General features: G+C 56.0%; 2 protein-coding genes across 2 annotated transcripts; one reads left to right on the top strand and one right to left on the bottom strand.

Annotated features, from left to right (window-relative positions):
* The first annotated feature begins 2,858 nt into the window (after positions 1-2,858).
* On the top strand, positions 2,859-20,310 carry KEL (Kell metallo-endopeptidase (Kell blood group)). Its single transcript, XM_037518621.2, has 18 exons — positions 2,859-2,882; positions 3,135-3,282; positions 3,500-3,676; positions 5,043-5,167; positions 5,449-5,595; positions 8,126-8,188; positions 8,282-8,470; positions 8,679-8,827; positions 9,846-9,975; positions 15,860-15,970; positions 16,998-17,096; positions 17,324-17,401; positions 17,814-17,911; positions 18,037-18,147; positions 18,271-18,338; positions 18,551-18,720; positions 19,033-19,128; positions 19,928-20,310. Exons 1-18 carry the CDS (start codon positions 2,859-2,861, stop codon positions 20,087-20,089), a joined length of 2,145 nt encoding a protein of 714 aa, XP_037374518.1. The 3' UTR covers positions 20,090-20,310.
* A 62-nt stretch (positions 20,311-20,372) lies between these two features.
* Positions 20,373-22,277, bottom strand: LLCFC1 (LLLL and CFNLAS motif containing 1). The gene is made up of 2 exons (XM_054692743.1): positions 22,025-22,277; positions 20,373-21,436 (listed from the first exon to the last, which is right to left on the bottom strand). Exons 1-2 carry the CDS (start codon positions 22,164-22,166, stop codon positions 20,763-20,765), a joined length of 816 nt encoding a protein of 271 aa, XP_054548718.1. The 5' UTR covers positions 22,167-22,277; the 3' UTR covers positions 20,373-20,762.
* Between the last annotated feature and the right edge of the window lie 2,296 nt (positions 22,278-24,573).

Genomic DNA, 24,573 nt, shown 5'->3' with positions numbered 1-24,573 from the left:
TCTGTTCCTTCCTCCTCTTGTCAAATTTCTCAGCAGTTCCCATGACATTGAGACTCACTCTGGTTTGTCCAGAACAGTATGTACTGCTCCTCAGGAGGCAGCTTTTTAGTTATCACTGCAATCTGGTCATCTTAGACATGAATTGCCATTGATGAGACATACCAGAGAGGGTTACAGCTTGTAGATAAATGTGCCAGCCTTGGCTTTGATACCTTAACTACTGTAGATAGGAGCTTATTTTGGAGAGACTACAAAGATCACAGTCTTCAAAGGGTAGAATTGAATTACTTGAGAGTTGAAGAAGAACAGCTCCCCAAACAGTGATGGAATAAGACAAAGCAGTGAAAAGCTTACAGTGTGTAGGTAGAGGAAGTTCTGACGAGGGAGAGACCTTCCAAAAACAACATCTTAGTGACCGAGACCCACAGTGGTTAAGGCTTCCGTTCAATCACAGCTCTGAGAACGCCTGACTTTCTGACTTTGGGCACGTGTACTTCATGTGTCTATTTTCTCATCTGTAAAGTGGGGAAATGGTAGCTCTCACCTCCCTTTTTGAATTACTGTGAAGACTGACTGGGAAAACATATATAAGCAAAGTTCTTACAGTATCTTCCCTGGCACAAAGGCAAGCGCTCTGTAAAAAGTACATAGTGTTTTTATGGGGATGATGATGATGATGGTGATGGTGATATTATGTTAGCAAACAAAAGATCCTGGAACTAGAATCACTGGGAAGACCCATTCAGGCAACCAGTGTCTGTGCAGATAAACGTGTGCCTGCCCGTGACGTGCAGCAGCTGCTAGTGCAGCTCTCTGCACAGCTCAGTGCTGACGACAGGCTGTAGGCAGGCATGACAGGGCATGGCAGCGGTGGTGACTCACTGCAGAGTAGGGCAGGGAGATAAGGCGAGGTGTGCTCCAAGGCAGCTCCCAGAACAGAGGTTACTCTGCCTTCAGGAGGCTACAGGCTAAGGAGGCGGACCTAGCAAACCCCTGTGGTTGGCTCAGCCTCTCAGCCTCTCTAGTTCGGTCACAACCGAAACCCCGGCCACAGGAGCTGCTCCCAGGACAAATGTCCAAAGTCAGACCGGAGCAAATGCACTCCAGCTGGCTTTTAGTTTTGCAGAATATTTTAGGCTTCTTAATCCATTCTAGTCGTAATTCCTATAAATTATCTCCTAAGATAAAATAGGAAAACCTCAGTAGGGAATCAACTTATCAATCAAGCCTGATCTCACTTGTCCATGTGGTCATTTTCCTAGAGTCATGCCAGCCCCAGGACTTGACTACTAGAAAAAGACTGGGAGGAAGAGGTGAGGGGAAGTTAGAAACTCACGGGTAGACTGTTGGCCTCTCTGGGACAGGGGAGATGATGGAGGAAAAAGATCCAAGCAGACCTGAAACTCCAAAATCCTGAAGCATCGTGCTGCTCCTAGCTGACCCCTCACCCAGCCCTTCACCCGAGCCCCACTTTCTATTGCTGGCATCACTAACCTCCGGGCAGTCCAGGGGTAAACCTGAAGCTCACGAGTGACTGTTACCCTTTCCCCCAGCACCCTCCATTTCATCCATTTCCATGACTTTATTTTCTTCCAGAAAATGTTTCTCTCCCTGTCTTTTGATGCACCAACGTGACATTCCTGGGACATTTTCGTCAATCTCCCACTGCTTGGAATGGGGAAACCCACTCACCGAGGCCCCAGGAGGGGTCAAGAGGGTGTGGGGAACGCTGTGCAATTCATGCCTACAAATATTTGTGAGGCATCTTTGGTGGTGTGATGGACAAAGGGACACAGTCCCTGCCGTCCCTGCCACTACCAGCCTGCCGTCAGTGGGGCTGACGATGCCACCTGTGGGGCAGGATCTAGAGGGGCCCGATGCTGCCTCTTTCCTTTGTAGGAGGGATGAGTCCTGAGTAGGCAAATGCAACTAGTGTCCTCATTTTCCAGCTGGCAAGCCTTACCCACCCAACTGAGAGTGTCCGTGGCTCATTTATTCTCACTGAACTAAATGACAACCAATCAGGGTCTCCTGGTCCGTTGGCCTTTTCCATGTTTGGCTCTGCCTGTACCCAGCCTGGGTGAGACCCGGAGCTGAGAGTCATCCTGGGTAAGGGAGCAATTGAGATTTCAGTCATTGAAGACAGGAGAGAAGAATGAATATTCCAGAAATAAAGAAACTCCATGAGAAAAGGCACAGAGCAGGGCCAGAGAGGAGCCACCCAAGGGCAGGATTGCTCAGGGAGCAAAGACTCCCTCCCTGTGGCTCCCTGAGGAGCTGAGATAAAGGAGAGGCCTGGGTGTCTTCTGACTGATAGACAGGCTCCACCCAGAGGCCGCGGTCTCTCTGGGGACTGGGGGTCCAGCGGCAGCAGTGCCCCTCCTCCAGGCCAAGGGAACTGGGGTGGGGGAAGGAGGGAGGCCATTTCCCGAACCCCAGTCCTCAGACTCAGCTCCTAGAGCAGAACCAGGAGCCAGAGAGAACAGCCTGACAGTCGGAGAGACGGCAAGTCCCCTGGAGGAAACCCTTTGGGGTGAGATGCCCAGGGCAGGGTAGCGTGGGGTGGGGTGGCTGCTGTGTGCAAATGCCATCCCCCACCAGAGAGGCGGGAGTAGGAGGCTGGGGAGTAGGAACAGGAGGGGGTGATTTCGGTAGGAGGGAAGGCAGGGAACAGGGAATTGGCTCATTCTGAAACCCGTCTGGGCAAACCTGACGGGGCTCGCGGGCAGCGAGAGGTGTCCAAGGGGCCCGACATGACTCTCTTTAACCTCCCCTTCCTGAAGCAGCTTCTCTCTCCCCCCTCCCTCTTTCTTGGGTCAGGAGGGTGGCTGTGAGTGGGGAAGAGCCTGGCCGGTGGAATGGGGGCTCTCTGGAGCCAGGAGGTAAGTGACCTCCTTGGCCTGCGCTGTGGCAAGTCATCCCTTCCAGCTCTCACCGACACCCGCCCCTCACCTCCTGCTTGGCCCTCACCCAAGACAGGCCGCAGCCGACTCACTCCCAGGGGTCCAAACAGGCCTGGGGCGAAGGGGAAGGAGGAGAATGGTCTCTGTGCAGGGGGGCCCTCAGGACTCCTTATTGATTCTCCCCCCTTCCCCCTCCCCATCCTTTGTTTCCATATCCTGACTCCCGAGCAGAGATCTCCAGAGGAGGGGCCGCCCCCTGGATGGCGAGGACGAGGATGGGGGTCGCTGGTCAGGCGGCTGCTCTTGGCCGCTCTGCTCTGTGGCCTGCTCTTCGGCTCCTCTGTGCTCTTGGTCTACCTCTTCCGCGGCTGTGGTCCTCGTAAGCAAGACCCTGGAAACTCCCCGCCCCGCCCGCCTCCCCCAGTCCTGGGCCGCCATCCTCGCTGACTTGCTGGCCACGCATCCCGGCCCTCCCAGCCTCTCCCTTCCCACTGAAGCCCGCTCCCTGCACCTCCACGGCCCGGGGGCCTCCAGCAGACCCCCGTAGGCCTTCCTCGCCCCGCCCCCGGGGGCGCCCTGTCTCTTGCTCCCCACAGGCCTTTGTGAGACGCCCGCCTGCTGGGATCTCCTGGCCGGGTATCTGGCCTCTGGGAACACCAGCGTGGCCCCCTGCTCCGACTTCTTCAGCTTCGCCTGTGGGAAGGCCAAAGGGGGCAGCAGTGCTTTGCAGGCTCTGACAGAGGACAACAAAAGGCGACTGCGGAGAATCCTGGGTAAGGGCCCTGGGAGCCGGGAACTGCCGCCCTGCCCCACACCTGGGGGGCGGGAAGCCCTCTGCGCTCCCCTCAGTGGCTCTTGGGGAACGCCTGGGCCGGTTCTCGACCCCTCTCCCCTTGACGCGCCCTCCACAGCCTTTGCCGGGCCCTGCTCCCTCTCTGTGTTGCCTGATTCCCACCCTCTCCTCCCATCTCTCGCCGTGGTCCTCTCCCTCCTCTCTTCTACCGAGTTCCATCGTCTCTGTTCTCTCCCCGGGGCTTCCTGCTTCTGTCAGATGACTGGTGTCTTCCCTGCCAGCCGCTGCCTTCTGCCCTTCGCTTCTCCCCACCACTCTCTTCAGCCTGCCAGCTGCGTCGTGCTGTCCTCGACTCCGTCAGGGCCCACACACCCGCACCTTCTCCCGTCCTCCCGGAGGCCCTGGGCCTCGCCCAACTGGAGGAGCAGGATAATGGGGCTGATGGCTGAGATGACCGTGGGACCCCAGATCGGGAGGTGGGCTGGGCAGCGAGGGCATGAGTGTGCGGGCAGAACAGGCGTGCTGGAAGAAGCCAGCCAGGGTCAGAGGCCTGCAGGTGAGGAAGAGTCCTGTCCCTGGCTGCTGTGGAGAAGAACCCCAGAGGGCCAGAAAGCTCTGGGAGAGGAGCTGAGGATGGTGGGAGCACCCAGAAATGAGACCGATAGTTCCACACTCCAGGGCCAGGGAACCGGGGGATGTTGTCCACGGCGGCCGGGACTCGGGAGACAGGCACGTCTCCCTCCCCTCCTGCGTTGGATGGGGGAGCGGGAGGGGCTGTGCTTTCAGTTATGGCCTAGAGAGGCAGAGCTTCTGTTAGCCATGATGGAATGAAGAGCTGCCGGGGAGGCCAGGGAGAGCTGGCGCGCGACTCACACGAGTGCGTCTGGGGGAGTGTCACGCGTGTGTTTGTTCCCGAATTCAAAGAGTGAGAGGCTGGGCTCGGGAGCCTCCTCTGGCTCACCTCTGGGCTAGCCTTCTCCTTACAGGTTTTCCTTCCTCCAGCCCTTCCAAGCCCGCAAGCACGTTCCCTGGCTTCCTGACCTTTTCTGTTTTCTTCAGTTCATCTCCCCCCACTGTCATTTCTTGCCACTGGCCTTTCTCCGCGTCCTGTAACCCCGGTCTTTCCTGCCTTCCCCTCTAGTGCCTTGGTCACATTGCTCGCCATGCTCCCCTCGCTGCTGTTATTCTTCTGTGGGTTGGTCCTGTTCTGCCCAGGCGGTGCCCCCCATCTTGCACACGTTCCTCGCCCCTTCCCTTCCCTCCCTCCATTTCCCCAGGAGTCTCCCCTTGTTAACCCACCTCTCCCTTCCCTGCTTGCGCTTCCATGCTCTGTGCTTCCTTTCCAGAGGCCCCGCGCTCCTGGCCCCCAGGCTCTGGGGAGGAGAAAGCCTTCCAGTTCTACAGCTCCTGCATGGACATGGCTGCTATCGAGGCTGCAGGGGCTGGTCCCCTCAGACAAGTTATTGAGGAGGTGAGACCCGGGGCCACAACCTTTCTGGATTCATAACCCACAGGGCCAGTGGAGGCTGCCATTTTGTTCCTAGAGGATGCCTCTCTTCCCCAGGCATCCCCGGTCTCTAGGAGGGAGATGGGAAGGGCAATGTCTTGGGCATGTGTCAGGACCTTGGGCGAGGCTGGAGACAGAGGGCTGGAGGTGGGGCCCTGCAGGACCAAGGGAAGTCAGGGAGCAGCAGCTGCCTGAGGAAGAGGCCGACTGCACAGCCGTCTCAGCCCTTGCCCTCTCCTTCCCAGCTGGGAGGCTGGCAGCTCTCCAGGAACTGGACCTCCTCAGACTTCAATCGAATTCTGAGTCTTCTGATGAGTCAGTATGATCACTTCCCATTCTTCAAGGCCTACCTGCAACCACATCCTGCTCCTCCACACACGCCTGTCATCCAGGTGAGGCATGCACCGGTGACAACATGGGGAGACCCACGCCTCCCTGGGCCTCCAGCCTGCCATCAGCTAGGGGAAGGCTGCGGGTTGGGAAGATAGGGCGAGTTTGGGAGGCCTGTCTTTGGGGCAAGGGACTGATGGGAGAGAGAGCCAGAGACACTAGATGAGATCAGGGAAGGGAGTGGCAGGGCCTTCCTCTCCTCTGGATTACTCCCGCCACTCTTCAGTAGCCCCTGATCTCCAGGATTGCCTCCTCTTGTTTACTTTTCATTTTTGCCGGAGGGCCCTTTTTAGACCAGAGCTAATCTCTATTGTCTCTGTTTAAAGGCCTCCAGGTGGATCACCAGGTCATCAGGACCTGGTTCCTCATCCTTAGCAAAGCATCGCATGAGGGCTGACCCCTGCACACTTCTTAGGCCTTGACCCCTGCCGAAACCCTCCTTCCTGCAAAGCCCCAGGCCAGGCTCCTGTACCTGTAACTCTAAGACCGTTTCTCAGTTCCTTGCAGACGCACTTCCTCTGCCTGCAACGCTACCATCCAGCCCCCGCACCCCCCCCACCCCGATAAACTCTTACCTCCTTTTCATTTGGGGTCGGATTATCTAATCCAAGACATCTTCGCTGACAACCTGTGAGTGAGGTGAACCCCTCCATCCACCCCTTTCATTTAACATGGCCAGAGGCCTTGAGCCTCTTCAGAACGGGACCACACCTCATTCAACTTTCTTACTCTGACGTAGCATGGGGCGAGGCCTGCAGAGGCCCACAAACACTGGGTGTTTGTGGAGTGAGTATGTTAAGCCTTGGGAGACCTCAGTGTTGTGGGAAGCAATGTGATGCATTCTCAAAGCCCCACCAAGTTATGAGAGGGTAGCTATACAAGAATGAGTCCCAGGAGTTCAGGAGTTGAACTGGTGTGGCCTTTGGGTGTTCATCAGGCCGAAAGTGGTTCAGGGGAGATCCAGGGAGGGGAGACGGTGAGCTGGGCCTGGATGCCTGGTTGATTCCTAAAGCTGAAAAATGTTAACGGGGCTGTGGGGAAACCCCGAGCTAAGGGGAGAGTCTGGAATGGCGTGACTCCTCCGTGGGTCAGGTAGGAGGTGGTTTGTTGAAGGGAGGATTTAGGGGTAGAGTGGGGAGCTCAGAAAGGTAAAAATAAAGTTGAAGTCATGAGATTGAGCCAGACAGTCCCTGCCTAAGAAACCAGGAAGAGGCTCTTGACTGAGCCATGGAGGTCTTTCAAATGTGTTGGCCACGCATGAAGCTTAGTGGCCAACCTGGAGGAGGTGAAGAGATTCTGAACTGAAATTATGGCAGAAATTGAAAGGCCAGGCTTGAATTGGGCGTTCCTAATGGAGGTGGCCCGTGGAGATTCCAGAGGGCCTGGTGGCTGGATAGAAATAAAGGGAATGGGGAGATGACACCATGGTTTTGGTTTGGTGTGAAGGGGAGGATCGTGGTCACCATCATCCTTGGACTGGAGACACTGAAGGGGAGACTAGGTGGAGGGGATGGCAGTCGAGGAGGCTGCACCCCAGTGGGGGCAAAGGTGGAGGGTGTGTCAGCCCCAAGAGGTGAGTCACCGACTGGCGGGTGGGGAGTCTCAGGAGCCAGGGGTCGTCACAAATCAGGAATGAGGAGACGCAGTTGGGGACCTAGAGCCACGGGAAGCTGGTGGGAATGACTCAGGTTGTACAGAGTCGAGGCGGGAGTTAGGGGAGTGGAAACGGGCATAAAAGACTCGGCTTTATAAAGTTCTTTGATGTTTGGACAAAAGTGACAGAGGAGTCGAGCAAAAGTCTTTTCGAGATGGTAGGTGAGGGTGTGAGTGCGACATCAAGGGCGAGAAAGGGAGAGGGAAGTGGAGGAGGAGATCTTCAGGGGTGAATCACGGCAGGACGAGGTGAGGGAATGAGAGACGCGCCCGGCGTCGAGACGGAATGCCCGAAGTCGGCCGTCACCAGCATCGTAACGGCTACTGCAAACAGAGGAAAAGTCAACGCAAAGCTCCATAGTGAACGAAATACCAAAGTTTTGTTTATTGTGGATTTTTGGGTGAAAAAAATTCCCACAAATAGGTCAAAACTCTAGACTTTCGGGAAAACATCTATCACTTTGTTTTTTTCAAAATGGATTCAAAGCACATTGTGGATTTTGGGTTTTAAAAGTATCGACATGTTGTTTATCTTGATAGCTGACTTTTTGGTTCCTCTTGAACTTTGCACCTGAGACCTGAGGTGGATGTCTCCCTCCCTGCCCCTGGCCCAGCGCAGGCAGTGGTCCCCTTCGGGACCAGGTTCTTGTGCTTCTCTGGCTGAGCACCCCCAAACTGGTTGATATACCCACACGCTCTTCATTTCCATGGTGGATGCCCCCCAAGGCCTTTCACCCCAGCCCCACCCCTTCTCTGCACTTCTTCATGCTCTCTCACGCCATGTCCTGAGGCACTGGCCACGACACAGTCTCCATCTCCCCCCACCATCCTCTCCTTCCTCCACGGTCCCCACGTCTCTCCAGTCTCTCTTGTGTCCAGATAGACCAGCCAGAGTTTGACATTCCCCGCAAGCAAGATCAGGAACAGAAGATCTATGCCCAGGTAAGATGGCGCTGTGGCCAAAGGCCCTGGCCTGTGAACAGGGAGAAAGGCAGGGGACGCTGGTGCCTGTGGCTGAGGCTGCCCTTCCTCTAGATCGTTCGGGAGTACCTGAACTACTTGACGCTTCTGGGCACCTTGCTGGGAGGAGACCAAGTCAAGGTACAAAATTATGCCTACTCGTCCGTCTCCATTACCTCACGGCTGTCCCAGTTTCTGAGGCCCCTGGAGCAGCGGCGGGCACAGGGGAAGCTCTTCCAGATGGTCACTGTGGACCAACTGCAGGTGCCTTGAACCGGGGACTGGCGGCGGTGGACATGAGGGTCTCCCAGCCTTTCTCGATCTCCTTGTCTGCTTTCTCCTCATGCCTTTCATTCCTTTCTATCCCTAGCTTTTCTGCCTCTGTCCCTCCTCCCAGTCACCCCCAAACCAGGAGGGAGGGAAGCCCATCCCCTCGCCTCCTCCCCCCTCAGTCTCTGTTCCCTCCTCTAAGGAAATGGCGCCTGCCATTGACTGGCTGTCCTGTTTGCAAGCAACATTTGCACCTATGCTCCTGCGCCCCTCCCAGCCCCTCATGGTCCACGACCTGGAGTATTTGAAGAACATGTCGCAGCTGGTGGAGGAACACATGTTGAACAACAGGTTTGCCCCAGGTGGGGTTGGGGAAAAGTGAGGGCAAAGGAATGAGGGTCTGAGGACCCAGAGGTGTCACAGACAAAGGAGACTGGAAGAGGAGCGCTGGTGAGGGCCTCCCAGGCAGAGGGACAGATCCAGGGACTTGTGGGGGCATGGGGGTCACCAAGAGGGGGTGGAGGGAGCCTGAGAGGAAGCCTGCGAGGCTGGGGAGCCACGATAGGGAGCCCACACATGAAATAAGGGAAATGGATGTCCCACAAGACACAGGGCTTGCTGGGAGGAGGAGACCCCACCTGCAAAGGGCTTCTGAAGTATAGAAAATGCTGGAAAGTCCATCACTGGGACAGCCAGTCATTTATGTCATGGTGGCAGTTGAGGGGTGTGGGTGGGAGGACCGGGGCAGGAGATGAGTGGACAGACGAGGTGATGCTGGGGATGCGGCCATTCCTCAGCCTCGGTGAGAGGATTCTGGGGTCCTTGTGAGAAGGAATTTCTAAGGATGTAGAGGAAGGGGCAGACTTGAGGAGGGGCCTGTGTGAGGCTGTCATCCCTGGACCCGCGTGGCTACCCCTGAAGACAGTGGCTTCCTCCAGGGGCATGAGCTGCAGGCCCTTCTTCACTGTAACAGGGCAGGACATTCAAGTTTTCCCGCGGTGAGAACAGGCTTACGTGAGGGTAGAAACCAGCTGGCGTGAGCTACCAGCAGGGCGGAGATGTCCCAGAGCCCAATTTTGTTGTGCTTGCAAGAGACATCTGAGACTTTTTGCTGGTGGATGTGGAAAATCCATGTTCTTTACTCTAAGTCTTGTCTTCATCTACCAGATCCTCTCTGCAACTTAAAAGTCTCCCTTTTCCTTCTAGTTCCTTCTTCAGTCATCTCCAGCCCACACCAGGAAAAGCTCTTCTTGAATGGTTCCCCTTATTTCCTCTAAATACAGAAAGTGAATTCTGTAAGGGGAGGCTTTTTTGGGGGGGGGTCCCCCCAGAGCCCTCGGTTCCATGTGTGCATCTCTTCTCTCCACAGGGACCTCCTGCAGAGCCACATGATCTTGGGGCTGGTGGGGACCCTTTCTCCAGCCCTGGACAGTCAATTTCAGGAGGCACGCAGATTGTTAAACAAGAAACTGCTGGAGCTGACAGAACGACCGCCTGTGGTGAGGAGGGGAAGGGAGGGATTGTCTCAGACTGTGGAACAGAAGAGCATCTGCCATTTTTGAGGGATAAATGTCGGCCTCTCCCCAGAAGTTATGGGGTGGATGCCCTGCAGTGTCTGGACCCACTGTGGGAGCAGGCAGGTCAGGCGTGGAAGGTATCCTTGGTAACCGAGACTCTGAGGCACACACCTCCTGGCTGCTTCATGGTCTTTTGCCAAGTACTAAAATTTAAATATGAAAGTTGAATTATCAAGAACTGCTTTTTCATTGTCACAACCCTCATAGGAGATGCTTAGTTGTCCTGAGCTCCGTGATTTGAGTGCCTGGACCTAAAGCTCAGGACTCACTGGGATGAGAGACAGACAAGGCAAGCTGTGACCTTCCCTCTGGTGATTTCAGTGCTTGATGTTCAAATGTGCATCGAAAGAGTTCATCTCTGACACCCAGAGGGACCTGTCGGGCCACAATGCGGGCTTCGTGGTACAAAGCCTGATATGGCTAAGGAGGGGGCTGTGTAGCTACCGCACACCCTCACCAGAGTCCCCTGTGTGACCTCAGATGAGGAGATACTCCTCTAACCAAGAGCTTTGAAAACGTAGGTCGGACACGTCCCCAAACGGAGAAGCTTCTAGAACATGAGACATGCCTCAACCTCAGGGGAGGTGTCAATTTTGTTTTCAGAAGCCCTATTTTTTTTGGCCCTCAGTAATTCATGGCCCATTTCTCTGCCTTGTGGTGTTTGGATAGCCTGAAATATGTGTGGAATTCAGCGAGGACAACATCTGTGCAAGAAAGGAACGTAGTTATTGCTTATCGGGAGCTTAGGATGTTCTAGACATTTTTCTGAGTCCTTTAGCTGCGTATACTGACTCAATCATCCCAGCAACTCCATGAGGCTGGTGCACCATTTTGGCCCTGCTTATCAGGAGGGAAATAGAGGCACAAACATCACGGAGCTTGCTGAAGGTGACGGAGCTAGTGAGCTGGTAGACCTAAGAGTCAGCTCTGGCTGGAGGGTCTGCGTGCGTCATCACTATGCTAAAAAACAACAACGAAAAAAAGAGCATGACCCTGCTGGGTTCTCACTTACATGGGCAACCCAAGGAGGGTTCTACCCAGCCTTCCGCTTGTCTCAGGTGAAGCAGACTGGAGCCTAACTCCTCTTGGTTGAGATTACTACAATATCCCTGGCAGCAAACATCTTCCTGTGAATCCCCGAAGCATGGGCTGGTGGCATTCCTAGGAGAGTCTGGGAGTGCCAGCGTGGGACTCACCCTTGCAGAACTTTCGGAGCCTTATCAATTGCTAAAGTTGCCATCCTTTATATACTTACATGTAGTCTTTGTAGAGAGATAAGTGATATGTCCACTAGGCTATAGAGTAGACTAAAAGTTGAGTCAAGTTCTACCAACAAATAGTTGTGTTTTGCTTGGTGTGGGGCAGGGGATGGTGGGCACCACCTCACCTCTCTGAAACTATAGTAGTACTAGGTATGACACAGGGTCATGAGAGCTGATCCACACCAAGTGGTGACCGCATGTCACCCTTAGATTGTATTTAATCCTGCCAGAACCAGTTTGAGGTCCTCAGAAAGGATCAGTCACTCTTGCAAGGCCACGCAACCCATAAGTGAAGAAACAGACTCCAAAGCAAATCTGTCTAGTTCATGAAGTCGTGTTTTGAACCACATTCTGTGCAGGATTGAGAAAGAAGTGGGTGGGACAGAAAATGATTGGCAAATTCTTTCTATAAAGGTCAAGATAGTAAATATTTTTGAGTTTGTGGTCCATTTGGTCTGTGTTGCAACTACTCAACTCTGCCCTTGTAGCTTAAAAACAGCTGCATACTAACGGGTATAGCTGTGTTCGCTCCAAAACTCTGGCTGAAACAACAGATGCTCTTGGAATTCCCAAGAGGGGAGGGTCAGGGAGGTTTTGCATGACTAGTGGGACCTCTTGTGCAGGTGATGCGATGGAGGTAGTTTAGAGAGAGGTGGTGCTTTGTGGCAAAAAAAAAGAAGTGGGGGAGGGCATTTCATTGGGAATAGGCTTGGAGGTGGTTGGCAAAAATGTGGTTCAATATGAAGGATCTTTGTGGGGGCTCTGGCTGAGAAAAGATTGCTAGGCTTACCTGCAAGGCTCTGCCAGCTGTTGCTGCTGGAGGAGCAACTGGAGCACGCCTACGTGTCTGACAGTCAGCAGGAAGGCCAGCGCAAGTCAACTGAGAGCTTGAGCAGAATACTCGGGGCTAAATCAGAGAGCGAAGGAGGGGCCTGCCAGGCTGGCGGGTGTCTAAGGTCTTTGACTTTTTCTGCATGACATGGTGGGTGGGAGGCGGGGAGAGTCCGTAGAAGGATGTGTCTGTTTGAAATGTTTTGAAAGAATGTATTTTGAAGATCAGCAACAGGAGTTCCTGAAAAATGTGTGGATTGAGAGGGAATGTGAAGTCACAGACACCCCCAAAGCTTTGACCTGATTTGACCAAAAATTTCTGGTCCTATCCAGTGGTCATTCATGACAGATTTCTAACCACATTTTTTCAGAATGAGTTCTAATTTAGAGTCTCCTAATTAGAAGAACGGCGAGGTCTCACTAGATGACCATATTTTGTTGATTTTTTTTGAATACACAGTCAATGAAAATGGCTGTTGAGCCAGCTCTTTCTCTGATACAATCTGAGCAGCTGAGATGTGAGAAGCAAAAGCAGGATTTCCCATTTCTGCCTGTTAAATGTGAACTATTTCTATGTAGCTCAGCATCTAAATTTGCTCAGGTAATCTTAGCCCTTGTTTCAGTCATCCATGATATTCCCCTTCCTTTTCTGCTTTGGGCCATTTGCTGCCCTGTTTCATGCATCTTCCTCTAGACACCGTTACCCTCCCTGGCAGGGAGGGAGAGCATCTGGTCAGGTGTGAAGACCTAGCTCCAGATGCTTCCATTTATTTATGCAACAAATTATTTATTGAGCGCTAACTAGATGCCAGACCTTTTCTTGGCACTTGGGGAATGGCAGTAAAGAAAACAGACAAAAATCCCTTATTTTCCAGTGGAGGAAGAAAGACAACAAATTAGCTAAATTAAGTAAGAAGGTGATAAGTGTTACGGAGAAATAAAACCAGAGAGGAAGGGAGGACGTGCTAGCTGGGGAGGGTGTTATGCTTTTTAGTAGGATAGTCAGGGGAAGCTCGTATTAACCTGGAGTCACTGGCTTTTATATTTCCTGTGGTTCTGTCAGCTGAGAATCCACTCCCGTGCACAACCATTCCGTAGAATTCTCCAGCTAATTCACAAGGGCTTAATTTGTGGTCTGACCAAATGCTGTCTTGAAATCAAGATGCTGCCCACAGAGTGGGCCTGTCCTTTAGCGTTAATTTCAAGGCATTATTTCCCCTGACCTGCCAAGGGACTCTGGACGAAGGAGAGCTGGTGTTCCTCTCACCTTGTCTCAGAGCTGGTGTAACTGAAGGACAGGGGTTGAAATTGATGATGCATATTTAGTAAAAGCTGAATTCCCTGTTCGAAGGTGGGTTGTGATGGGCCTTGAGGTAAATCTGGCCTGGAGTTGTGTTATGTTGGCCCTGAAGGCTTTGGTACAAATGTAATTGCCAACATTCAAAAACTAGGAGACGGCATGCTAGTAACAAATTCCTGGCCTTCTGGGGCGCCTGTCTGCAGCTCTGGCAGCTCTGGGCTGGTCTTCCCCAGGGCAGCAGCCGACTGGGGCCGAGCGATGCAGCCAGCTAGGCCATCACCTCTCATGTCCTGTGGCTCTGAACCAGGACCGCTTCTCTCAGCCATGTGACCTGTTGAACATGGGACTCCCGGGCTGTGGTGTATCCTGGTGTGGAGATAATTATATTGCAGTGGCCTTATTTGTGCAGTGATCCTAGGCTGGTCGTTAATGGTGACGCATTCTTTTCCAAGTATTCCAGAATGCTCAGTTTAATCATTGATTCTAGAACTTTCTTTAGAAATGAACATTAAGGATTCCTGGCAGGCCTTTTATCTCTAAAATCTACTCTACCTCTATAAAAATTGGGCAAATTTTTGCTTCCCTCCCTCTAGACTCTTGCAATTTTTCCTGATTCTATCATTTCTCAAATATTTTTATTCATGTTCTAAGGCTTTATCAGCAACATTTCTTTCTGTGCCCGCAAATGAATCAACCGAACCTCGTTATCTTGCACTTGATATTTCTTCCATCCTTTGTATTTTGGGAATGGTTGTTTTTCAGTTCTCTCTCATTCCATGTCTTGAAAGTCATCTCAGACACTCAGAACCCCCAGCAGGTGAATATACAACCTGCCGATCCACATCCCAGAATTGTACATTTATTTATAGATACTCAAATTGCTTTTCCTGCTCCTGGAATGTGTGACCCAGTACCAGGTGTCCCCAAGAACCCCAACACTGTGCACGGGTGTGCGATGAGCTGGGGCCTGTTGTGGCCCAGACTGTGGGTGAGGCCTGGAGCAGGTGAAGGCTGTCAGAGATCCGGGCAGGCACTGGCAGAAGGGGGCAGAAAATGACCAGCAGGCCGAGTGGACAGGGTGGGAGAGCCACACTCCCAAGGTCGTGGCTGCTGCTGTTTGCTGCTGCCAGGCTGTAGCCCCTCCAGCAGCCCCACCCCCAGTCTGATGAAAGGCAGTTCCCAGCCAAACTGCTCCTCAGGGCCTGGTGGGTCAGATGCTGAAAGTGGCCGCAGAGCCCTCACTGACCCCTCATGGCTCACAGGCCCAGGTTTCCTTCTAGTTCGCATTTGCATTTCCAGAACTCCAAAAACAGTGTGGTTTACACGGAGGCCTGGTCAGAGAACAAGAGCCCACAGATGTGAAGAACCAGGCCTGAAGCAAAATGACACCAGTGCTCATGGGTGGCTCCTCCCAGAGCCACACGTAACACAGGCCTTGGCTTCCATCAACCTCTCCCCTCTCAGGGCCAGTGAGTGTGCTGCGGCCCGCTGGCCAGCAAGGAAACCTGGGGGAGTAAATGAGTTACAGGAATGAAGTCTTGTGACTTCATCCCACTCAGCCCAAATTAGCATTTTAGTGGGTTTTTCTTAAATCCCAGCTTGACTTTCCCTTGGGCCAGCTCTCCTACTCCGGACCCCAGCCCCTCGGACACTTGTCTTGGTGGGTCCTGGGTCATCTCTGCACCTTGGTCAGCCTTCAAAGCCACCCAAGCCCACCTTTCAGCCCTGAAAGAGCCTGAGCTCCTCCCTCTTTACTTCCTGCTGACACAAACTCCCCAGGTGCCGGGGACCTCTTCACTGTCTATCTAGCCGTCTCTGCACCTCTGCGTTTGAAGACCTCCACCATCTTAACCTACTTTCTCATCTCTAATTTGACTAAAGTTTTTCAGCACTCTGAATTTGTATAGTGTAGTCTTTTCTTGTGTCCTCTTCTGCCGAAATATGGCTTCTCAAACTCCATTTCACTCTGATAACGCAAGAGCCTACAATATAATCTGCAATAGTCATTCAGAAATGACTCCCATTTCCATGTGAGCAAAGCTGGGAGAGTGGGACTCTTTAGTGGACTAGATGCAGGGGGTGGAGAGGGGCTAAGAGAGCTGGGAGGGCATGAGGACAGGTGACCAACACACCTGCTGAGGTGAGGTGTTCATCGCTAGCCCTCAAGGGCCTTGCAGTTCCCCACAGGCAGCTGTCCAGAGGCCTCACTTCCAATTCAAAGGCAGTAAACTTGGATGATTCGCCCAGGCCAGACTCACAAGGAAGAGAATGGACAGAGCACCTTCTGCCTCACCCACAAGGATAACAAAGTGAGATGCACCTCAGAGGCTCAGAAAAGGTCCAGACAATATTAGGCAGGAGAAAAGAGAGAAAGAACCCTGAGGGAGACACTGACTCCAGCCTTATCTTGTAGCCCACCCGCCCTCGATGGCTGGAGTGTGTGGAGAAGACTGGAACCTTCTTCAGGCCGACGCTGGCGGCCTTGTTTGTCCGTGAGGCCTTCAGCCCGAGCACCCAAAGTGCTGTATGTGAGATGCTCCCCACCCACTCCCTCCGCCCCTGCTCTTGGCTTTGTCTTTCTTGATGGTGTACGTGGTTAGGAAATAAGACAGAGAGAGAGAGAGAAGAGAGAAGAGAGAGCAAGGGGGAGACAGAGGGAGGGGGAGAGAAAATGAGGGAGGAGGGCAGGGAGAGGAGGTGGGGGGCGGAGGGAGGAGGGAGAGTGGCTTCAGGACACATCTTGTGCATAACATTAATATCGCGGCCAAGTCTCCCAACCCTCCTGGTCTTGTGTTTCTTCAACCATAAAATGAGAAAATTGAACTCGGGGACCTTCAAGGCTGCGCCCTGTTTATCTCTGATATTTTTAACAACACATGAAACGATGTGAGAATGGAGTGATACCATCTTAAAAAGTGCAAATAAATAACTACCGAATACTTTGTGAGTGCCTACCCTGCACCCGATGCTCCTGTGCGCGCTGCGCGTGAACTGCTTCGAGCACCGAGGCACAGGGAGGTTAAGGAACTGGCCCAAAGTCACACGGGTGCCACATGGCAGAGTCTGCATTCGAACTCAGCCTCTTCATAGGTTCCTGCATTGAACGCATTTAGACCAGAGGGTAGAGGCTGGGAGCACGGGCCCGCACAGTCAGGACAGAAAGCCCGGAAGACCTCAGCTCGTCGGAAGCTGAAGCTCCCACGAAGATGGAGAGACGTGCTTGCCTTGAGGCGTGAGCACAGGGCGCAGGAGAGCAGAGAAGGGAAGATGCTCCCTGCTCCCTCTGGCCGAGTGGCCTCCTGCCTCCCCCGCTGGCTGCGATCCCCCAGGGGGAGGAGCAGTGTCCCCATGGCGCCTCCTTTCTGTCTCCAAGCATCTTTGGACCTTCCGGAGGGTTTTGGTCACCTGGGAAATAGCGCTTTCCACTTTCTCTCTCTCTCTCTGAGATCTTTCCCGGTCTCTGGTCAAGACCCCTTCCCAGAAGCCCCCTGGACAGGGCCCAAGACGGAGGCTGATCCTGCTGCCCTCTGTCTGCACCCTCCCACCCACAGGCCATGGAATTATTTGCTGCCATCAAGGACGCTTTCATCACGCGCCTCAGAAGGCTCCCCTGGATGGATGAGCAGACCCGGGAAGATGCCCAGGACAGGGTGAGGCCAAGGGCCAGCCAGGGGGGAGGGGGAAGGAAGGGGGGGGACTGGGTGGAGAGATGGCCCGGCAGGGGGAGAGCCCAAGATGCTCAGGCGCGCAGAGAGAGGGTGCGCACCCCTTCCGCGCTCGCCCCTGGGGGCCACAGAAAGGCCTGGGACCGGGCGGTGAGCAGGAGAAACGCCCCAGACTCGGCTAGTCTCCTTCCACGGTTTGCCTCTCTCCCCAGGTGTCCCGCCTGCAGGTGGAGATGGGAGCCCCCAAATGGGCCCTGAAGCCAGAGCTGGCCAGACAGGAATATGCGGATGTGGGTCCCCTGGCCGCTCCTCCTCAGGGCTCCCCTTCTCCTCCCGCCACAGCCGCCTGCGCCCTGGGCTGCCCGCCACCCCTTCCTTGCCCTGGTGCTGGGGCTGCCCGGGAACATGTCCGCTCAGAGGGTCTTCCTGGCGGAAGACGGGAAGCTTTTTGGTCACACAGGCACTCCTGCCCCCTTGGGACTCGCCTGCGTGTGTGTGTGTGTGTGGGGGGGGGGGGGTGCGCGTGCGTGTGTATGTGTGTGTGCGTGTGTGTGTGTGCCTGCGCTGATGGGGAGGGTGGTGTCGGCGTGTGCTGGTGTCTGCGCCATGGCTTTCCTGGGTGGCTAGCAGCATGCCCCCCGGGGGGTTAGTGTGCATCCAGCTTTGTCTCTGTGTTCCCGAGTCACCCCTGCCTCCTCCCAGATCCAACTCGGACCCAGCTTCCTGCAGTCTGTCCTGAGCTGCGCCCGATCCCTCCGAGCTAGAAATGTCCGGCGCTTCCTGCAGCCTTCCCACCACAGGTATGAGCCAGGGGGATGGAACACGGGGTTCAGGAGTGGGGCGCGGTGACAGGACTTGGGAGGGGCTGCTGTGTCTGGTGTGGACCGGATGAGGGGCTGATGTGCCACCCGTGCTCTGCCCGCAGCTGGCAGGTGTCCCCCTGGGAGGCCAGCGCCTACTACTCCACCGCTGACCACGTGGTGGTGTTCCCAGCTGGACTCCTCCAGCCCCCGTTCTTCCACCCCAGCTACCCCAGGTATGGGGCTCTGGTCGGGGGGGGCAGCATCCCCGAGGGCGACGGACATTTTCTGGAAGGATGGGGACTTGCGGATGGGGAGTTGATGGAGCCCGGGGGTCAGACAAGCCCTTGTCTCTCTAGGGCTGTGAACTTCGGCACTGCCGGCAGCATTATGGCCCACGAGCTGTTGCACATCTTCACCCAGCTCTGTGGGTAACAGTGGGCGTCAGGAGAGGGGCCCTTGGGGACCTGGGTGGAGGCCCTGAAGCTAGATGGGGGATGGAGGTTATTTGAGGGCTCTGGGGCGCAGGTGGCCCTGGCACCTCTGCCACGCTTCTGGGAGCCAATGCAGAGGGGCACCCCCTGTCCTCACCCTGCACCAGGCATCACCTTCTGCTTCCCTGACCCCCGTTTTCCACAGTGCTGCCAGGGGGCTGCCCGGCCTGTGACTCCCAGGCCCTACGAGGGGCACAGCTGTGCCTGGAGCGTCTCTATGCAGCCTTCCCATCGCCAGGCGGAGCAGCCCTCGGCGGCTCCCGCACCTTCCTGGAGAACGCGGTGGATGTGGGGGCGCTGGCCATCGCGCAGCAGGTAGCTCACCCCAGGGCCAGGACCTGATTTTCCCAGCAGACCAGACTCCCTGTCCCTCATTTCTCCATCCCTCAGACATAGTTGCCAGGCTTCCTGGTCTTCATATCCTCCAGTGGAGTTTCCTTGCCACCCCCAGACCCCTCTTTCCTAGGACATCCTTAGATCCTCTGACAAGTACGTTTTCTCCTGGCTCGGTGTGTCCAGGCAGACGTTGGGAGAAAGGCCATGTCTGCTTTGCGGTGTCTGTCTGGGCTCAAACTCGCGATGGCCCCAATCTGGATCCTCAAGCTCCCTCTCCACTCCCCTCTTCAGGCCTACAGCAAGAGACTGCTTGGGCACCGTGGGGAGACCACCCTGCCGGACCTGGACCTCAGTCCCCAGCAACTCTTTTTCCACAGCTATGCCCAGGTAGGCAACCTCGCGCCACGGCTGCGTGTCAGATAAATACCCTCTGGTAATGCTCAAAGAATCTCTGCCCCCCGACATACCTTCCTCTGGACCCCCCAGCTCTCTGCACAGACATCCCCACTGCCCCCTCTCACCTCTGCCCCTAGGGACAGTCCTTTCATATGACTACAAATCCTTCTACCTTCAGCTCCTCTTTGGAAGAAACACTCTGTTCCCACAGGCCCCTAGAGAAGGATGAAAACCTCTTCCCAGGCAAGTGTGCCCACGTGCACAGAAGCCACCTGCAGCATCAGCCAGTCCATGACGCCCCCCCCCCCAACCAGTCTGTGACTGGCCCACTCTCATCTCTTTCCTGGGAATGCACACCCCTTCAAACAAGGCTTCACAGCCTGTCTATAGTCCACATTCCTGGTCAGAGGCCTCACACCCAGGTGTGGCCTCCACTTGACATAACCCCCCTAAGTACCATGTGCTCCCTCAACAGATACACCCCTAGTTTCTCCAAAGAGCCTCCTCACAGAGATCTTCCAGTGGGACCCTGCTCCTGAGTCACTTACAAATGGTGTGACTGCACTGCAGCCCCCCGCCCCCCGCCCCGCAGTGCCAGACATCCACTCCCTGATCAATGGTCTACACGAGGCAGATCCACTTCCCTCTGTGCACGGCCCTTGGAACATTCCTCCCCGCGCCCGTCTTTGTCTGCTGGCCCTCGGCACCACCCAGCCACCAGCCTGCCTCGCCCCTGGCCCCGGTCACTCTCAGGACGCTTCTCCTTACCCCGCTGCGCCTCTCCCCCCAGGTGATGTGCCGGGCGCCGGGCAGCCAGGCTGCCCAGGACACCCACAGCCCTCCCGCCCTTCGGGTCCACGGGCCCCTCAGCAACACCCCAGCCTTTGCCAGACATTTCCGCTGCCCACGGGGCACCCCCTTGAACCCCTCTGACCACTGCCAACTCTGGTGACGGCCGCCAGAGAGGACCGGACAGAGCATCAGCGCCCGCCTGCCTGTGTGGGAAGTGGGGTGATGTGGCCCTCCTTTCCCTCTCCGCTCTGAAAATAAAAGCTGGCACTTGGCTTCTGCCTGTGTCTCACTACACTTGGCTGCTGAGTTCAGTGCCTGGAAGTCAGAAAAGGAACAGCCAGAGTCCCCGGACGCCGGGAGAGGAAGGAGCCGGTGGGTCTAAAGGTCAGTGGGGCAAAGGTCTGGCGGTTAAACAGAGGAGCTAGCAAGGGCTCTTGCTGCGTCTCGGAAAGCTGCCCCCGATTGTCCTGAGATTTTATTGCTATTACTTTTATTGTTACTGTCTCCTCCCTCTAATCTGCTGTCCTGAACAAAGCCAGGAGAGACCAGGAGGGAGCAGGCCAAGGGGCTGGTCTCTCTGACCTGGGAGAGGACGCTCAGAGCAGGGGAGGCCACCAGGCGCAGGCGACTGGCCACTGCGTGACCGGACCAGGCCTTCTAGGAGGCTGTGGGCTGCAGGGAAGGGCCCAGGTGGGCGCAGGAAGCTAGGTCTGCGCTCCCCGGGAGGGGGAGGCCTGGAATCGTGGGAGAGGGTCAGTACGCGATCATGAAGCGGAGGTAGACATCCAGGTCCTCGTCCAGGAACCAGGCCACCACCTCAGCTTCCACGTCCCTCATAAAAAAACCATGATGCTGGCCAGATTAAAACAGAAGGCCAGGTCAAACAGGTGGTGGCGGACGGCTGCTGTCTCGGATGTCTCCTGCTGGGCCATGTCCACCTGCTCCCACTGCTCGCCCACAGAGGAGGCCACGAAGTTGTCTTCCAGTTGCTCCGGCTTCTGCTTCCGCTCCTGCTCCCGCTCCTGCGCCAGCTCCAGTACCTGCTCCTGCTCTGGCTCCTGCGCCGGCTCCTGCTCCTGATCCTGATCCTGCCCTTGCTCCTCCTCCCTCTCCTGCTCTGGCTCCTGATTCTTCTCCGGCTCCTGCTCTGGCTCCTGATTCTTCTCCGGCTCCTGCTCTGGCTCCTGATCCTTCTCCAGCTCCTGCTCTGGCTCCTGATCCTTCTCCAGCACCTGCTCCTGATTCTGCTCCGGCTCCAGCTCCTGGTTCTGCTCTGACTCCTGAATCTGCTCCAGCTCTGGCTCTGTCTCTGTCTCCGGCTCCATCTCTGTCTCCGGCTCCTGCTTCTGCTCCTCGTCCTGCTTCTGCTCCTGATCCTGCTCCTGATTCTGCTCCTGATCCTGCTTCTGGTCCTGATCCTGCTCCTGCTTCTGGTCCTGATCCTGCTCCTGCTTCTGCTCCTGATCCTGCTCCTGCTTCTGCTCCGGCTCCGGCTCCTGCTCCTGGTCTGGGACAGGGAGAGTGGAAGGGCAGAAGGCACAACCCTGACCATACCCACCCGCCCTTGGCCTGACCTGGAAAGGGGGGAAGAGAGAACTGGGGAAGTTCAGTTCCATGACCCCCACACTTGTCCTCGGCTGGAGGTGCTGGTGACAGAGGTGACGATCCATCTGAGGGCTCTTCTGATTTGCCGTTCATGGCCCCCACACAAGTGCACAACCCCCCATTTCCACTCAACTGCCTCCTCCACCATAGTACACCAAGTGGGGCGAGGAACCACTATAGAGAATGATAAAAACCGAAGACCCTCTTCCGGAGAAGTGCAGACTCTCTTCTGCTTCTCCCCATGAAAGCCCCCTGCAGTGTCAGCTTGGTGATGATAGGCCCCCCTCCCCAGTCTGCCCCTGGCTAGGAACCCCTGCCCCAGACCCCTCTCCATGGCACCTTCACACCACAGTCTCACACTACAGGGCCTGGGATCTCTCCCACGCCCCACACCCATGTCACATTTCACCCTGACCCAGTAAGTCACCCGGGGCCTGCCTCCAAAGAGGTCGATCCCGAGCCCCAACCCTGTCCCTGCTTCTCTACCTACCTATGGAGGGTATTTTTTCTTTCTGACTCCTCTCATCGGGGTCTGAGTCCCCCTTCTGAAGTTTCACCCCCTTCGTCCTCAGCAGTAGCAAGATGGCCGTCAGGAACGCTGCCCGGCAGAGCTGGGCACCCAGGGAAGTCATGGGCCTGCCCGTCCACTGCTTCTGGCCTCCCTGTGCCCCGTGCCCAGCAGGCTCCCACACCTCACCTCCTTCCCTGGGCCTCTCCCAGCCCTTCCCCCCACCCAGCACCGTTTTCTTCCCTTCCTCTGACTTCAGGAGCTCTATGACATCACAGCCATGGGCCAGGCCCTCATTCCAGCTCCCTGGAGAGCTCTATGGCCAAGCAAGAGGGCAGAGGGGGGCCAGCAAGGACAGAAGGGGCTCCTTGGAGCACCCGACAGGGTCATCTCTGGAGATCAGCGAAGTGGCTCAGGAACCTACGAAGGACTTGTGCTTCCAGCACATCAGTAGATCCACAGAGCTCCTAAGACGCGACGGCATCGTGTTAGCATGACCATTGCGTAGATGAGAAGCTGGGGTGCCCAAAGGAGAGGACGCCCCACTCAAGGTCACCCAGGAGTAAGGGACAGAGCAGGGCTCTAGATTAACTCCCCACCCAAATGCGCACATCTTCCTCCTGCCCCACGCAGCCTTTCTCGTGGGAAGGTGCCCTGGGCGGGACATGACATGCAGGCCCACCGTCACGCACAAGGGTGGCGGAGACAGGTGAAAGGTGAGCATAGGGTCCATGCTGTGTGGGACCCAGACAGGACAGACAGGGCAGGGTTTCCTGCACCCAAATAGAAACCACGTTTCCATCCTCATCCTCCCCCGACTCTCCGGTTCGCCAGGCTTTGGCCTCTGTACTGAGAGACTGATTGAAACTCTCTCTCATTTTATGTCCTTCTGGACTGTAAGACACAGAGACAAAATTATTCAAGGTTCGTTATCTGGACTCCCTGCTGGGGAGCCTGTGGAGAAGCACGCTTGGCACCGAGGTCAGGGTCCCAAAGAACCCTGCCTCTATGCCCAGAAGCCTGCCCTGCCTGCGAACCCAGTGAGCACAGACCTGTTGGCACTAATGGGCTGTGGCTAATTGCCATCCTTCCTGGAGCGGGCACAGGGGTTGGGGGCGGTGCAGGCCTGCCCTGGAAAACCAGGGGCAGACACCAGCCACGGGCGCAGCTCTGGTGCTGGGACAGGAGGAAAGCAGAGGTCTTGGAGCAGCTCCCCCACCCCTGCGCCCCTGCTTGGCACACCGGGATGGACCCCACCCTGCAGGGCACGGGCATGCGTCTTCCTGGAATCGAAGTGATGTGAGATGTGGAGATCCCCTCCCACAGACCTCACCCATGCTGGCAGACTGGGTGACCCAGAGGCCGTCTTGTAGGCAACAACCTGCCTCTCCTCTGCTTCCTGGGGCTCTAAGCCAGGTAACAAGGTGACTGGGGAGTAGCACAGAAGGTCAGTGGATGTGAGGGAGGAGGAAGGGGTCAGGCAGACAGGTGACCCCGCTCACCCCTCTCTTGTACTCGCTGACCTGCCGTTCCAAGACGATGCTTGGGGGAGGAAAAATCGCTCCTCTCCTCCAGGCTGATTTGGAGGAGGAGCTTGGGCTCCATCTCAGCCCTCCGAGTATGGAGGGGGCGGGGTGCTGGGAGGGAGTGTCTTCCAGGGGCAGGATGGAGTGGGGAGAACCGGGTCGTGCTGACCACCACCACATCCAGCCCCTCACCGCTCCCCTGCCCGACCCCCGTGCTGACAGGAGTCCTGGCGTGACACCGGGACGCCGCTGGGCATTCCTTCTCCTCGTTCCAGCATGTGGAATTCAGAAAAGCACAAAAAACGAAAGGGGCGATGAATTCCACCACCCAGCGGTCATCCCCCTTCGAGTTTAAAGTCTGTCTTCCAGTCCTTTCCCCAGACGGCTGGGGGCACGTGGCGGAGAGCCTCTTCGAAACATGGAAATGCAGGGACTGCCTGCTTCCTCCTTATCAGATCAGAGAGGCAGCTCCTGCCGAGGCGCCCAGGGCCTGGGGAACTGCCGGCGTCGGGCCGCGAGGGCACCCGGAGAGACGACCCGCAGGCCGGGCTCTCGTGGACGCTGCGCCCGGGGAGAGGCTGTTGGCGACCTGGACGCGGAGCGCGGACACTGGACTGAAGAGAAAGGCGTCATGGGGGATGGCGCCCAACATCGCCCAGGTGAAGGAGTGATGGGGCAGAGCCAGCGGCGAGGAGAAGGAAGGACTCACGGGAAGACCCCCGAGAAGGAGTTTCTAAGGGGACAAGGAGTTTCTAATGGGACAGGGGCACCACTCACCCCTCTCGGGCTCCTTGCCCTTGCGCCTTCCATCGTGAGGGCACCAAGGGCAGAGAAGGCAAGTGAGTGGCGCCCCAGAGACCTCCTCCCCGACCCAAGGCCCAGGCCCAGGCCCGGCTGGCCAGCCCCCCGCCACCTGCTGTGTGCGGCTCTGACCAGCCTCCTGCCGGCCCCTCCCGCCCCACCCCCTCCGGGATTTGCTTCATGGGCTGAGCATTTCCTCGCCAG

The sequence above is a fragment of the Talpa occidentalis genome, unplaced genomic scaffold, assembly GCF_014898055.3.
Source record: "Talpa occidentalis isolate TD23 unplaced genomic scaffold, MPIMG_talOcc4v2.1, whole genome shotgun sequence".
Classification (NCBI taxonomy): Eukaryota; Metazoa; Chordata; class Mammalia; order Eulipotyphla; family Talpidae; genus Talpa; species Talpa occidentalis.
This window is presented reverse-complemented; position numbering and strand designations above follow the sequence as displayed.

Coding starts and splice junctions, on each gene's coding strand:
- KEL (XM_037518621.2), top strand. CDS start 2,859: ATGGGGGCTCTCTGGAGCCAGGAG. Junction 3,677..5,042: donor GCGACTGCGGAGAATCCTGG/GTAAGGGCCCTG, acceptor CTTCCTTTCCAG/AGGCCCCGCGCTCCTGGCCC. Junction 19,129..19,927: donor TTTTCCACAGCTATGCCCAG/GTAGGCAACCTC, acceptor CTCTCCCCCCAG/GTGATGTGCCGGGCGCCGGG.
- LLCFC1 (XM_054692743.1), bottom strand. CDS start 22,166: ATGACTTCCCTGGGTGCCCAGCTCTGCCGGGCAGCGTTCCTGACGGCC. Junction 21,437..22,024: donor AGAAAAAATACCCTCCATAG/GTAGGTAGAGAA, acceptor TCCCTGTCCCAG/ACCAGGAGCAGGAGCCGGAG.